This window comes from Saimiri boliviensis, chromosome 13 (genome assembly GCF_048565385.1).
Source record: "Saimiri boliviensis isolate mSaiBol1 chromosome 13, mSaiBol1.pri, whole genome shotgun sequence".
Lineage (NCBI taxonomy): Eukaryota > Metazoa > Chordata > Mammalia > Primates > Cebidae > Saimiri > Saimiri boliviensis.
In genome coordinates, this window is record NC_133461.1 from 19554003 (window position 1) to 19569843 (window position 15841).

At 38.8% G+C, this 15841-nt stretch overlaps 1 protein-coding gene across 2 annotated transcripts in view; it reads left to right on the forward strand.

Moving 5' to 3' along the window:
- The first annotated feature begins 1509 nt into the window (after nucleotides 1-1509).
- The window catches only part of LMAN1 (lectin, mannose binding 1), a 29264-nt gene continuing 14932 nt past the window's right edge, over nucleotides 1510-15841 (forward strand). For both annotated transcript variants that reach the window (XM_074383322.1, XM_003926029.4), the window contains exons 1-8: nucleotides 1510-1766; nucleotides 4941-5095; nucleotides 5181-5288; nucleotides 6022-6083; nucleotides 7275-7374; nucleotides 11550-11673; nucleotides 13199-13257; nucleotides 13991-14123. In XM_074383322.1, coding sequence (XP_074239423.1) covers nucleotides 1538-1766; nucleotides 4941-5095; nucleotides 5181-5288; nucleotides 6022-6083; nucleotides 7275-7374; nucleotides 11550-11673; nucleotides 13199-13257; nucleotides 13991-14123 — 970 coding nt within the window. In that variant the 5' untranslated portion in view covers nucleotides 1510-1537. The remainder of the gene's footprint in view (nucleotides 1767-4940; nucleotides 5096-5180; nucleotides 5289-6021; nucleotides 6084-7274; nucleotides 7375-11549; nucleotides 11674-13198; nucleotides 13258-13990; nucleotides 14124-15841) is intronic.

Sequence of the window (15841 nt, forward strand, 5' to 3'; positions counted from 1 at the left end):
GACACTGAGTAAATGATGCAATCCTTCTATGCCTCTGTTTCCTCATCTGTAAATGGAAATACTAATGGCATCTACCTTAGAGGGCTGCTGTCAGCATTCAATAAGCTAACATATGTAGAAGGCTTAGTGCCATTACTGACACACAGAAAGCACTCAGTAAATGTTTGCCAGTTTTACTAACATTAATGATTGTTTAACAAATACTTACAGATTCTTTACTCTGTGCAAGGCATAGAGCTGGTTGCCACAGCAATGAGAGAACCGAATACAGTGATTAAATCCTATGGTTTAAAACGCTGTAGAGCCCAGGGCAATGACCCACATATACTATACAGTGGATAAATGTTTGTTACTGCTGTTCCTGAGATAGCAGCATTTAAATTACATCTCTAGACTGGCAGGTGGAAAGCCTTAAATCCATATTCAACTTGAAGGTTTTATTTGAGCACTAGAAAGAGATTTAACAGTAATGGTCCATGAGTCTGGAGATGGAAAAGTGGGAAGTCAATGAAGAATACGTTTGAGTAATGTGGGTATTCAGTCCCTAGAGCTAGTGTGATGTTCATGTAGCCTACATGAACGGAGCTAATGAAATAAAGAGCCATGGTAAAAACAACATAAATCATACTGCTGATTCTTGGATTTGAAAAACTCATCATGATACATGTTAGAAAAACAAAACTCCGAATGACCATGAATATTTTGACACTGTTTTTTCCTAAGTAGCAAAGAGGAGTCCCCTTTAAAATACAGAATGTGTTGAGTGGAAGACCGATTGTATCTCAAATGTCCAGGTTCTACGGCCGCCTGGGCCCACAGCACATTGTCTCTCTCACCAAAACCAAACCAAACTGTTTCATTTGAATGCGCTATTGCCATGGTTTCAAAATTTGGAAAGCTCTTGGAACTAAAATTTGAGATGTAAAGGGTGGCTGACAAATTCACAGAAACCCTCTTTCCGACACCAACTCATAAATCCTAAGGCGTCCCGCAAGCCCGTGGGTGCCGGTTCCTAGTTTGAAATGCTCTAACACGGGTTGGTGGAGCTCACTGCGCTGAGACCAGAAGCATTCGGGATTGTGCCACTGAAAAACTGATGTCACATCAAAAGGAACGCCTGTCTTCTAATACTGGAAAGATTTTTTACAGGCTGGGTCCACAGATCTTAGGGCTCGCCAGTTCCTGCTCCCAGGTAATCTAAGAAGCCGTAGAAAGCTCCCTGCAGGTAGGGACCATCTGCGCCTCTCGCGCTGCGGGAAGGAAAGGTTGGAGTCCTTTCCCCGCCCCCAGAGGGAGTAGGCGGGGCCTGAGGGCTGCACCGCCGCCAGACCCGCCCCCTGCGCGTGTCCCTGCTCACAGCTGCTCCCAGCCCGGCCGCCGCGCGGAGAGCGGGGGCGGGGCGGGGCGGGGCGGGGCGGGGCTCACCCCTTGCCTCTGGGGTCCCCCGGGCTCCACCAATCAGCGAGCGCCCTGTTGGCCATCCGCAGCCATCCGCGCCCCTCCCTCTCCCGCCCTCCTCCGCGTCCCAGAATCCAAGATGGCGGGATCCAGGCGGAGGGGTCTCCAGGCCAGAGTTCGGCCGCTGTTCTGCGCGTTGCTGCTGTCACTCAGTCGCTTCGTTGGGGGCGACGGCGTGGGAGGAGACCCCACTGCCGCTGGCACCCCGGCCACGCTGCCACATCGCCGTTTCGAGTACAAATACAGCTTCAAGGGGCCGCACCTGGTGCAGAGCGACGGGACCGTGCCCTTCTGGGCCCACGCGGGGAGTAAGCCCGGGCAGAGGGCTGGGGACGGGTTCCTCCCCGCCTTCCGTCGCCTATTCACCTTTCATCTGCGGCTACCCTGGTGTGCTGAGGTCCAGTTCCAGCCGCTGCACATCATATGCGCTGTGGAGGGAACCCTCTTGGCAGCCCCTCCTCCGGGTCCTTCCTGGATTGCTCGGTTCCCTCAGCTTTTGCCCGAGTCTTCCCCTCACCCATTCTCTTCTCTCACCTGCCTGCTGTCTTCCCTTCTTTGATCTCGTTGGCACCTTCCATTTGATCTAGAGGTGTTTTGTTACCTCCTGCGCTTCTTAGCACTCAAACTTGCTTCTAGGTATCATGTTTCACCCTAACGCTACGTCTCTAGAAGTGTCCCCTACCCCCAGCCATCCCAGCCTGAGACATGTTCTAGAAGCCCCCTTATTTCCTTTCCGGCTTCCCTCGCGACCCCCGCGTTCTTTTCTCCAGTGTTAGCAATGGTTAGTGCTTCATTTGAACCCGATGCCCACTGATGTCTCCAGAGATGGCATATATTGGTATTAATTTTTAAGTTTGTGTGTCAGAAGACATTCTTATACTGTTGGAACTACACCTTACATTTTCCTCTCAGTGACTTGGTGTGGTCTTTGATCTTTTCTCTTGCAGGAACATTATGTAATTTTTTAGGAGAAGGCATATATTTTGGGGGATTGTTTCTGAACCTGACACTAAGAATAGCATTACATATTTAGCCCTTTAAAAAAATTGGAAACATTGACATAATCTCGGCTTCATATTTTATTCATTCTCTGTGTTTGGCACTCTTGTAGATAAGAGAGTCTTGCTAGAGCATTTACTTACGTGAAAGAAAACATATCTGCACTTTTTAGTGCTGATGTGTCACTGCTGACTAAGGAGTCAGTCGTAGTACTTGGCATGATATAAGCTCTGTTCAATGACCATCAGATATGCCCTTTGAACAAGTGGCAGATGCCTTATACGAGATGAGGAGCTCTGGCAGTTTGAATTCTGTCTTTATGTGTGATTAAGCAATCTTTTATGTAAGGTTTTTATACATCATTTTAGATTGTCCTGTGCTTGAAACAAAATGTTTCATTTCTAGAAAACAATTACTGAATAGGAAGCACTCTTTTAGGAAGGGCTGTTTTTCTCAAATTAATGTGTAATTCAAAGGTCTAGATTTCAGTTTGACTTAATGACCAAGCAATTAAGTAGTTGAAGTAGAGTGCAGTCATTTTGTTACTCAGCAGTCATTTATTATGTGCCCAGGCAACAAGGGTGTATTACTGGGCATTCGTTATCAAGGTGACTCTGTTCTTGATTCAGAAGGTGATGCAAATGATATCAAACACAAGTTTTTGGGGTTTTTGTTTCTATTTTTGGAATGAGGATGAATTATTCAGTAGTGGTGATGGATTTGTTCAGTTTTTCACTTCTACACCTCTCTATTGCCTGCCTGCTCTTCTCTTTTCTCTTTTTCTCACATTCACATACACTACATCAGCCAGTTAGGAATGTTAATCAACTAGTCAAATCAGTTACCTTGACTTCCTTTACAGAGCCATAACCGACTAATCTAGTCTGCTAGAAAAATGTCAGGATAATGTACCTTAGTAAATTAAAGCTGTGTGGCCATTATGAATTTGAAGCAAAGTTATTCTTTTTGCCATGATTTATCTGGCTGCTTGCTCTGGGAATCCCTGCCATGGACATCACTTGCTTTCATTGTCACTGTAGTTTTTACATAAGCCTCACTGTAACTACATTGATCATTTTTTCCTTTTCATTTTGTCCTGCAATTCATTACTTTGAAAAACTTAAAGTACAGAAATTTAAGATCTAGTGTAAACACAGCCCTTTACCTTCAACCCCAAATTGAGACCATATCTATGGTGTTTCTCTTTCTTAACTGTAATGTTCCTTTAGTACCCATCTTTAGGTCCCTAAGGGCAAAAAATGATATTCTGTAACCCTTTATAGCTCTCAAAGCTCTTTCACTTTCTCTGATTTGATCCTTAGTAGACAAGGCAGGTGTTATCTGTTTTATAGATGAAAAATTGATGTTCAGAAAGGTTAAGGTTTTTGAAAAAGGATACATAACTAGTGTCAATGAAATTGAACTCAAATCTAGGTCTTCTGATTCTGTGTCCGGTCTCTTTCCATGATGCCCCCCCATCCTTTGAATGTTTGAAAGTAGCAGTGACAAACAGTGACTGATCCCACTAAAATATCTCAGTTTTCCTTTTTGTCAATTGTTTCTACCTGTAAAGTGATATTACAGTTATAGTTGTATTTCCCAGCATGGGTGTCAGAACTAGTTAATATCTGAGAGCTAGAATTGTTCACTTTTTAAGTTTGATAGGCCTTTAATAATTACCTAGTCTAACACTAGGAGAAATAGCTAACATTTATTGAAACATTTAAAGCTGTTTAAATAGGCACTTAAATACCTATGAGGCTGTTGGAGAAATGGAGTAACTTGCTGACAGATCAAACAGCTAGTAAGTAGTAGAGCTGGGGCTTGCACCTGGTCTGGAGATGCAAGCCACCGTTTTGAGGATCACTATTTTCTCTGAGAATCTGCTGAAGAATTACTTACTGAAGTTCAGTTGACCCTCTCCATGGAAGAATGTATATAAGTACAGTATTTTGCATATAACTTTTAGGGTGTTTATGGAAGCGATCCTTCATTTTACAGGTGAACATATGGTGAACCCAAGAGAGTAAGAGAATTATTTGCTCAAAGTCACACAGCTGAACTGAGACTAGGAACAAGTCTCTTGATTCCTAGTGGTATGTTCTTTTCACACTGTTTGAGCTTTGTAACCTTGTAAATTGGCAAAATACATTGCAGTTTTTTTTTTAAGTGCAAATTTTTAAGGTTTTTAAGAAGAATATTGTGAGAATCAGATAGTTTGCCTTAAAGTCATAATTCCCTTTCTCTTGCCCACTATCCTTGGAATTTTTAGTGTATGAATGTAGCTTAATTTTTTTTTTATTTGATAAGGGATGTGTTAGCACTAAACTTTTAAAGTTGAAACTGTCAACATGAAACTTTTTCCTAATAATTATTGTACAGGTTACTAAGTCTCTGTAGGTATATTTAGCAGTTTTGGAAACGATTCATTGAGTTTTACCCAATTATAATTTAAAGCTTTTCTTCCCTGATTTCTGTTCTAGATGCTATTCCAAGTTCAGATCAAATTCGAGTAGCACCATCTTTAAAAAGCCAAAGAGGCTCAGTGTGGACAAAGACAAAAGCAGCCTTTGAGAACTGGGAAGTTGAGGTGACATTTCGAGTGACTGGAAGAGGTCGAATTGGAGCTGATGGGCTAGTATGATCATTTCTTTAACCTAGAAAACGTATGTAAATGCATATATACCGCTAGCCTCTAACTCTTCCCTATTATATATTTTCAGGCAATTTGGTATACAGAAAATCAAGGCTTGGAGGGCCCTGTGTTTGGATCAGCTGATATGTGGAATGGTGTTGGAATATTTTTTGATTCTTTTGACAATGATGGAAAGGTATATTTATTGTCAGGACTGTTACCCACCTTAATATATCTACTAGCAGAGTTAGGCTGTGAGAAATATAGCTTATTTAATGCTTTCATCAGTTTGATAGTACAGAACTGCCCAAGCTATATGATAAATATGTTAATTAGTCGTTATATAGCTGGAATTTATCAGTTTAATTTACATGTACATGATTTTTTATACATCAACTTGAGGCCATAGTGGAGTCCTGACTCTCAGAGCTTTGCATTGACTTCTGCTCCCATGGCCGTACTTAATGGATAAACACGAATCTGTAGATGTAGGTGGTAAAAGCAGTAGTGTTTAGAAGACTTAACAGTCTGCTTACATAAGAACATCCAAGTGCATGACTATTGCTAGCTCACATATTCATATCTGGTCATATGTTAATCATTCTTTTTGATTGGACCAATTTTTTGATGATCTCTCCTGAAGCAGTTAAAATAAAAATGTATTTACATATTGGAAACATTAGCTTGTGGCTTAGCAGCCTTAAGGTTGATGATCTTCTCATCAGCTGGTTGTTTCGCTATTAGTTTTCAGGGGTTATTATTAGCAGTTTAAAGGAGAACTTTAGTAATTCCTTGAGTGCAAAGGCCAGGTTGTTAAAAGATTTAAAGTCCTAGAATCTTAGATATGTAAGACACTGCATAGTACATCAAGAATTATGTAGAATTCTTTGATTAAAGACATTTTCAAAATGTGTTTTCTTTATTTTTAGAAAAATAATCCTGCTATAATAATTATAGGCAACAATGGACAAATCCATTATGACCATCAAAAGTAAGTGTGTATTTTTTACATTACTCTTGATTTCAGCTTCTCTTTGGAATCCTTATGAAATATATTGTTTCAAATCTTAACACTTTCCAAATGAAAATATATTATTCTTGAGACATATTTTGTAGCTTGGTAGAAAGGTTTTATTTTATTTGGTTCTGTTCTAAAGTTCTGTCTGTGGACCATCTCACATTCAAACGGAGTGTGTTTTTATTTAACCTCAAATTATTTAAGATTGTAGTTTTGAAAGTGTATAGATTGTTCCTGGCTCTCAGTGATAACACTAATTATGCATTTTTATCCTCATTAAAAGGGATCTTTAAAAAATAAAGTTGAGCCTGGACAAACCTGATGATAAAGTAATTTATACCATCTTCTTTAACTTCAGTATTGCACTATTTAAAGCACTCAATAGTGGTCTGCAGAGATTCTGTGTGTTCATTACAGTTAACTCTCTGTATTCTTGGGTTCCATATCTGTAGATTCAACCAACCGCAGATCAAAAATAATACAAATTATTTTGTATACACAACAATAATGTAAATTTAAAAATATAGTATAACAACTACAGAGCACTTATATTAGGTATGGTAAGTAGTCTAGAGATAATTTAAGGTATACACGAGGATGTACACATGTTATATGCAAATACTATGCCATTTTATATAAGGGACTTCAGCATCTGAGGATTTTGGTGTCTGCAGGGGTCCTGGAACCAATGCCCTGTGGATGCTGAAGGATGACTATATATTTATAATGTATATAAATTAGGTATGTACATTTTTTATTTTCATGTGTTTGTTGTGGAGGAAACAGTTTTCAGCAAATGAACTATAAGAAAAATGACTTTTTTCATATGCCTGTTTACTATTTTCTGCCCTAGTGAGTTTCAGCCCTGGTAATTCATCATAACTTCTATGGTGCTATTTAAAATGGAGGTGCCTAGGACCCTCCTTTTGATTCTGATTCACTTGGTTTGGGGTGGAATCTACATATTAAAAGCTCAGTGAGTGATTCATGTTCTGCCCTAGGGTAGTGATTCACTGCCTTAGTCTCATGTAGTATTTGAGTAAATAACATAAAATATCTCAGGACTTTGTCATAACTTGATATTATTTTAATTTTCCTGAATTTTTAGATATTGAAAAGCTGAGTGTCTTGGTTTTTTTTTTTTTTCTTTCTCTTTTACTGTAGTGATGGTGCTAGTCAAGCTTTAGCAAGTTGCCAGAGGGACTTTCGTAATAAACCCTATCCTGTCCGGGCAAAGATTATCTATTACCAGAAAACATTAACAGTAAGTAACATTTATTTAGAGAGAACCAAATAAACAGTGTTCTAGTATGACTTCTCATTTTGAATTTTTGATAGAAATTAAATGCCACTTAAATTTGGATATTGCTTACATACTCATCACTGTTACCCTAAGAGAACAAGAAATGACTTCAAAGCTCAGTGTAAGTGGTCATCTCTTGTAAATCCCTGATGGTAGGTTTCCATTTAGTCAGTAAATGTTTAAGCACCCTACTGTATATCACATTTTATAATCTCCAAGCCTTCAGGATATAAATATGAGTAAGACAGACAGACTTTCTCCCCAAAGAGCTTATAGCCTAACAGAGGACATACATATGTAGCATTCCTATGCTGTGTAATAAATGCTATGGTGCAGATACTATTAAGTGATCCTGGGATTAGAGCTCTGTAACTAACTGGGCCGGGTGCGGTGGCCCACGCCTGTAATCCCAGCACTTTGGGAAGCCGAGGCGGGGAAATCATGATGTCAGAAGTTTGAGACCAGTTGGGACAATATGGTGAAACCCGTCTCTACCAGCAACAGGAAAATTAGCTGGATGCGGTGGCATGCGCCTGTAGTCCCAGCTACTCGGGATGCTGAGGCAGAAGAATCACTTGAACCCAGGAGGCAAAGGTTGCAGTGAGCCGAGATCGTGACACTGCACTCTAGCCTGGGTGACAGAGTGAGACTCCATCTCAAAAAAGAAAATTCTGTAACTGACAGGTGCGGGTGGGGAAGGGCAGGAACAGTTTCTCAGAGTTGAGCCAGGCCTTAGGAGAGATCAGGAAGTTCTGGGTAGGTAGAAGAGAATGTGTGTGCATGCGAGTGAATGTACTCCAAGTGCAGGCATAGGGATTTGAGAGAATGTGAAATATTTTGGAAAGGCATGTGGTTTGATATGGCTGGGAGACAGAAGAGTTCAGTGAGCAGTGAGATTGAAAGGTTGGCAGTAACAGGCCTTGCACAGCTTCCTGTAGTTTATCCTATGAGGATAAAAAATACTTTTAAAAAAACTTAAAGAGTTTTAAGCAGGAAGTGAAATAATCAGATTTGCAATTTAGAAACACGATTTAGGTCCCAGTATTCTTATTACCAGTTTTCTTGGGATTGGGAGTGAACACAGTTGTTGAGTCAAGGATAGTTCCTGAATCTAGCGAATTGGACAGTTAATTGGTACTGTTACGCAAAGAAGCAGCACATTTGTGTTTTATCCGTTTGGGGGAGGAAGGGGAAATCAGAGGGTGGGTAATGAGTTTAGTTGTAAGTTAATTGATGTTAGAGTAGTATCTAGGTGGATATATCCAGCTGGCAGTTATGATAACTTAGGTATTGTAAACTTTGCTTTTTAAAGATGCCATCACTACCTGGTTATATAATACTTAAAGGTAAAAAAAATAGTGTATGAATTTTTCTTTCACCTAAATCCTGAGCTAGCCTTACACTCCTGAGTCTAAAAATCTGAGAAAGGTAGTTCTTTGGAAAGCTATATAGGCTCAGTCTTCATTCCAAGCTAATTTAGAGATCTTAGAATAGAGCAAGTGACCATGTCTATTATGATTAACTTGGGTTTGAATTCTGCTGTAATTATCATTTGTCCTGTGGTTTCATTAGAGTCATCAGTAAGTTTTGCTTACCTGCTTGTGGCAAAGCCCAGACATCAAGTATGGTGGGTGCAGACTGTGAGCCCTGCCAGAACTCCAAAACAACAGCCCTGCAAAATGTACTCTCCTGAAAGAGTTCCACGATTGGATGAGGTTGGGCACTGCTGTGCATATTAGGACATTAAAGATTTCTTTGTGAAGGATCCTTTTTAAAGAAGGGATAAATAAACCTTTATTAAACCTCACATTTCCCAGGCTGACTTAACCATGGAATTCTTACTCACCTAATGTCTGTGAGTGATCATGGAGCTAGTGTTTTCAGGTACACGCTTTAGAGAGACTTGCTGGACATGTGACTGCTACTTATGGTTCTTGCCTCTGTGTACATTTGCTTGGTCTGGTAATAATTCCTTTTCTTTGTACTTGGTAAAGCCATACTCAGCTTTGAGCACACAAATTCAGATTCCTTTTCCATGGGATTTGCTAGACAGCTCATAATCATCTGTCTCTCCTAAACGCTTAGAGCATTTTTTTTTCTAATGCTTATTTGGCCTTGAGATATGTTGTATTGATTTGCTTATTAACTCTGTCTTTGTATGTCTCTTATCAATATGATTGTGAACTTCTCATGACAGACATTATATCTGTATTTCTCCTAGTTCCTAATATCGTGCCCATGTTAAGAACTCAGGAAGTATTTAATTAGTACTTACACTCTAGCTTGTCTCAGTTATTTCCACACTGGAGGGAAAACCAAAGTAAGAGGAGGTTGGAAGTAACAAGTGTTGTTGGTGGAGGAAGCACAGTCAAAGCAGGAGATCTTAAATATTGCAAGTGTAGTCTTGAACACTGGGTTGAAACCATGAGGTGAATAAGGAAGGTTGTTGAAGATCTCATAAAGAAGCATTCATTGGCGGACAGTTTGTACCTAGGCTTTTCAGTTAGAGTCCTTCCTAACATTCCCGCTAACTCACAGGACAGTGAACTGTGTTACGTCCCTTAAAAAAACCAATTAGAACTAGACCATGAAGACTCCTGATGGATTTTCAGTTTATTAGAATTCAAGGAAGTAAATACTGAACAATTGGAGGATTTTAGTATTGGAATTTGAATGTAATAACTTACAGTCTTTTTAAGACTCAAAGGCAAATAACTTCTTGATTGTTGATTCTAATTTAAAAGGCTCTTTGGAGGAAGACTAGTTGTAAATGATGTAAAATGAAATAGGAATATTGGTAATCAGAGGAAAGAAGTATTATGAACCAAATGATAAATGATCTTTTAGTTATTTTAAACTGATTTTTAGTTCAATGTTTTCATCCTACAGTATTCATATTGACAGATATTTTATTCTCTTGCTGAAAACAATTTGGACAGAATACTGTAACATTTTGCCTATGTGACTGAATCTTAAGTCTCTGACAAAACTTTGACTCTAGAAGTAATGACACAAGTGCCCTTACTTGTGTAAGGGCAATGCCCAATGCCTTGGGCCCACTTCTTTTTCATCCACCCTGAATCTCAGTGACTGTTGTTTAGGGTGGGACTCGTGAGAGGGTTATTAAAAGTGAAATGTATTAAAGAGGCTGAACCACGGCTTGACTGGGATAATGAGAAAAGCATTCATGTGTCAGGTGGATTCCTGTGCTTGCTTAGGATTCTAAGATCCTGTTAAGAAATTTAGGCCGGGCGCGGTGGCTCAAGCCTGTAATCCCAGCACTTTGGGAGGCCGAGGCGGGTGGATCACAAGGTCGAGAGATCGAGTCCAACCTGGTCAACATGGTGAAACCCCATCTCTACTAAAAATACAAAAAATTAGCTGGGCATGGTGGTGCGTGCCTGTAATCCCAGCTACTCAGGAGGCTGAGGCAGGAGAATTGCCTGAACCCAGGAGGCGGAGGTTGCGGTGAGCCGAGATCGCGCCATTGCACTCCAGCCTGGGTAACAAGAGCGAAACTCCGTCTCAAAAAAAAAAAAAAAAAAAAAAAAAAGAAATTTAGGGTCATTCCTTCAAATACACATTCTGCAGAGTAGAAACATACATCTTTTTAGTGTTTTCCTTCTCCGCCTTGTCAGTATGACTTGTGTCACTTTTGCTTCCTGCTAACCTGTGACAGTCCAGTGACCTCACTAATTAAGAGGAGCTCGCTACTTGTTGAGACAATCTATCTAATTCTCAACCCGTGGCAACTAGAATTGTAAATTTAACCTCTTGCTTTTAGCTGTCACTGGGATCTGAGAACAAGTCTGATCCCTCTATTGCATGAACCATTCCAAGAGAGTAATGGTAGTTCCCTAGGTCTTGAGAGAAGGTGAACCATATTCTGTTTTAGAGAGATTTTCATAGAAAGTTATCAGATTTTTCTCTCTTTAAACTTTTGACACATAGCGGGGCAAAATTCACTTTTTTAAGTAAAATATCATATTGTATAATGACACCAAGAAAGAAAGGTTATTTAAAATTACCCTTTATAATGGTGAAACAAAATTGAATAGTATGTCATGAAACTGATCAATTGAAATTTACTTTCTAATGTCTTTTGTAAAAGCTATAGCTATGATATGTCTTTCTAGGTGATGATCAATAATGGCTTTACACCAGATAAAAATGATTATGAATTTTGTGCCAAAGTGGAAAATATGATTATCCCTGCACAAGGGCATTTTGGAATATCTGCTGCAACTGGAGGTCTTGCAGGTAAATCTTGCATTGTGATACTATTAAAAGTTTATGAATTGTGTTTTATTGAAAATAGTATCTTAGGGATACGTAGATTTGTTTATACTTCTAACTTTTTAAGACTAGTTGGAACCTTCCCATTGCCTGCTGTGCCAGTGTTTTGTTCTGTTGACATCGGTAACTTTCTACTTATCTTGTTCTGTAACTGTACCGTTAATTGGGGCTATATACAAGTGTATAAAATAAAGCATCAGTTTGGTGCTATTTTATAGTGAAGGAGACAAAGTAGAGGCTGTCAAAGTCAGCAGGCTTAATAAATAAAGGCTGAAGAACAAACCACGTAACACTTAAATAAAAGAGCAGTCTTGGCTAGTCACTTCCACAAAAAGGTGAATTGCCAAGTGTTTTAGGATCCTCATTGTTGTCACATCACATGTAAATGATTTTGGCAACCTAAGAAAAGGTTATTCAGTGACTAAACTTGAAACAAAAATATAATTACCATTTTTTTCCACATAAGGTGATAAATTATCATTCAGTGTCAGTGCCATTTTATATTTATATGATACATTGTAGTTTTAAATGTTTTCACATATGTCGATCATTCCTGACAACCCAAAGAGGAAGGGAGGGAAGGTCCTATTTTTAGAAGAACTTGCCAAATTTTAGGTGAAATAAATTTCTGGAGATTGTATGGCCAGTTAATGGTCAGCTCCAGGCAGGACTTTATGTGAATTTCTGACTCCAGGTTCAGTACCCTGTTATATAACATAATTTCTTAAGTTACTTAATCTATACAGAAGTATTATATTTTTCTTTTTAATCTGTCTACATCTCTAGATCTCTATGCAAACAGTACAAAGCATAAAGATTGCTGTATACTTGAAATTAATTGCTCTTGATTTGTGAATGTGACTATCCAGGATTGGTATTTTAGTTAAGGGTTAGGAGGTTTGATCTGCTGAGCCGGTGCTTTTGGCTTACACAACTTGAATTTGATTTTCGAATATGATTTTAGGTAAGGTAAAATTATTAATATCCTCCATGTAAGAGAAACAAATAAGAAAGTAAGACAAAAGGTATTATGTATTATAAGAAAGGTTCAGAGACATAAAAGTACCGGAAGTATTTGGAGACCAGCATTTTGTCTCATTTGTCTGGTACATTGTCCATGAAGGGGATTTGTGGGAAATCATGGAGGATCTTGGCACCAGAATAAGGAGTTTGGACTTCTTTTGACCCTTGATTTGTTTGTTCATTTCTTATCAGACGTTTATTAAACATCTATTTCATGTTAAACACTGCTCTATGTTCTGATTTAGGGTTTAAGAAAGTGACGTTTAGATTATTTCTAATATAAATCAGGTGAATTTTTGTCTCTTAGCTTACAAAGTTCCATTGCCTTTACCAAATTAGAGCTAATTTTTGTTCATTTCCTCACTGATTATTGTTATTTAAAGCAATAAATACTGATAAAGTTCATTTGCAATGATAAAAGCAATCTCCTATGGAACTTTTTTAGACTTTTTTTTTTAATTTGTAGATGATCATGATGTGCTTTCCTTTCTGACTTTCCAGTTGACTGAACCTGGAAAAGAGCCGGTAATTTTACACGTTTTTTTCAAAAAGATTATCAGTTTAGCGTTTTTGCCTTTTAGCTGAATGTTTGGGAAGACTAATTTAGGTTTGGAACTTGTTTCTGCCAGTTACTGCTATATGCTCTTGTGCAAGTTACTGAACCTCTGTAACGCTTTGTTCTTAGTTGGTAAAACAGAGATGTTTGTACTGGGCACCTCCTGATATTGAAGGATTAAGCTAGTGCACTTACAGAGGGGGCTCAGTAAATGGTAGTAGTTAATTATTAGAGGCAAGAGTAGGCTAGGTGCAGTGGCTCACACCTGTAATCCTAGCACTGTGGGAAGCCCTGGTGGGCGGATCACCTGAGGTCAGGAGTTTGAGACCAGCCTGGCCAACATGATGAAATCCCATCTCTACTGAAAATACAAAAATTAGCCAGGCCTGGTAGCACACACCTGTAGTCCCAGCTACAAGGGAGACTGAGGCAGGAAAATTGCTTGAACCTGGGAGGGAGAGGCTGCAGTGAGCCGAGATCGAGACACTGCACTTCAGCCTGGGCAACAGAGTGAGCTTCTATCTCAAAAAAAAAAAAAAAAGTAAATTTGCTGTCAGTAAAATAAAGAAGGAATAACATGTTTATGTTAACCTTTCAGCTAGTGGCCAAATAGTTAAACTGAGAAAAATAGCACGTATTGGGGTATCTTAATGATTTTCTTATCCTTTTTATGATCTATTCCGAAACTCCAAAAAAACACAGCCTACACCAGATAAAGAAATTTCAGAAAAAGAAAAAGAAAAGTATCAAGAGGAATTTGAGCACTTTCAACAAGAATTGGATAAAAAAAAAGAGGAATTCCAGAAGGTCCACCCTGACCTCCAATTGCAGCCTGGTGAGTTGTAGTGAAGCATACATGAGTGCTGCAGCCGGTGTTGGGGCTGATGATCATGGATATTTGAATCTGTGTGTTACTGACTCATCCTTATTCTTTGAATTGGCACATTCCAAGTGATTTCTGGAAACAATTTATGAGTCAATCTTGAGTCTTATTTAACAGTCGGGAAGATTGGCATTTTTACTAGTGAGAATGTGGCTTAGTCATTTGTTAAATAAAGAGTACCATGGTTATGTGGAGGAATGGAACTGACGCAATGGAAGTTCCATGAGGACAGGGATTTTGTTTGCTGTATTCACTGCTGTGTCTGCTAAGCCTAAAAAGAAATCCAAAACGATTGCTAACCTAGTAGTTCCTAGGTTCAGTAAATAGTTTTTGAATGAAATCATCAAAAGTTTATGTTTTTGCTTTTAGTGGCACATAATTACCTTATAGTGTGGAGATAATCCTTAAAAACTATCAAAACTGCTGTGGAAGTACTATGACATGGTATCTGCTTCTCCCCATACTACTCAATAGAATCCTGGACTGTATAGTTGAAAATTATAAAATACTAGTCTAAGCCAATGTAATTAAGAAGTCGAGTGTGCTAATATCAAAAATAAAACATTTTAAGGCCAAATTGAGGGACTTCATATTATCTGCCAACTTTTTATCTGAGTTGTTCCCCGTCAGCCTAAGTAATCAAAGGTATGCTTAATAAAGGCTGAGGCTAGCATTTGAACACTCCATGTAGTATGCACATCTCTTAATGATCAGCAGTATGAGTCAGATTTAATGAATTTAAGAATGAAACATAAAAGTCATTCTTATTTTGAATTTGCTTTAAACATCATCACATAAAATTTGTGAGTATATCCTGAAGCTGACTGTAGTGTTTGAAAAGTATGGTTTGGTAAATTTTGACAAATATGTTTACCCATTTAACCATCACCCAGATCAGTACACAGAACATTTTTATCATCCCAGAAAGTTCCCTGTTGCCTCCTTCAAGTCAACCCCCTTCTCCACAGAGCCCATCACTCTTTTTATTGCTATCACTGTGGATTAGTTCTGCCTATTCATATAAGTAGAATCACACAGTGTATATGAAAGAGATACATTTTTCCATTTTAGTGTGCAGGTCATGCCGAAGTATTGCACAGGTACATACATAGCAAGGTGATTTGCCGCCTCCATCCCCTCCATTTTAGTTTTATTTAACTTTTTATATATTTAGGGAGTACAAGTGCCGATTTCTTATATGCTTATGTCACATAGTGGTGAAGTGTGGGTTTTAGTGTACGTCTCACCCTAATGAACATGGTACTCAACGGGTAATTTTCAGCCTTCATCCCCCTCCCACTTTGGTAGTCTCCAGAGTCTGTTACTCTACTCCATATGTCCATGTGTACCCATGGTTTAGCTTTCACTTATAAGAGAGAATGTATGGTATTTGACTAAGTCATTTCACTTGGGATAATGGCCTCCAGTTCCAGCCATGTTGCTGCAAAAGACATGATTTCATTTTTATTTTATGGCTGAATAGTAATCTATAGTATATACACACATAAATAAACACACATATGCCCCATTTTCTATCAGTCCTGTCTTGATGGACACTTAGGTGGATTCCATATCTTTGCTGTTGTAAATAGTGCTGCCATAAACGTGTGAATGCAGGTATCTTTTTGATATAATGATTTCTTTCCCTTTGGGTAAATACCCAGTAGTGG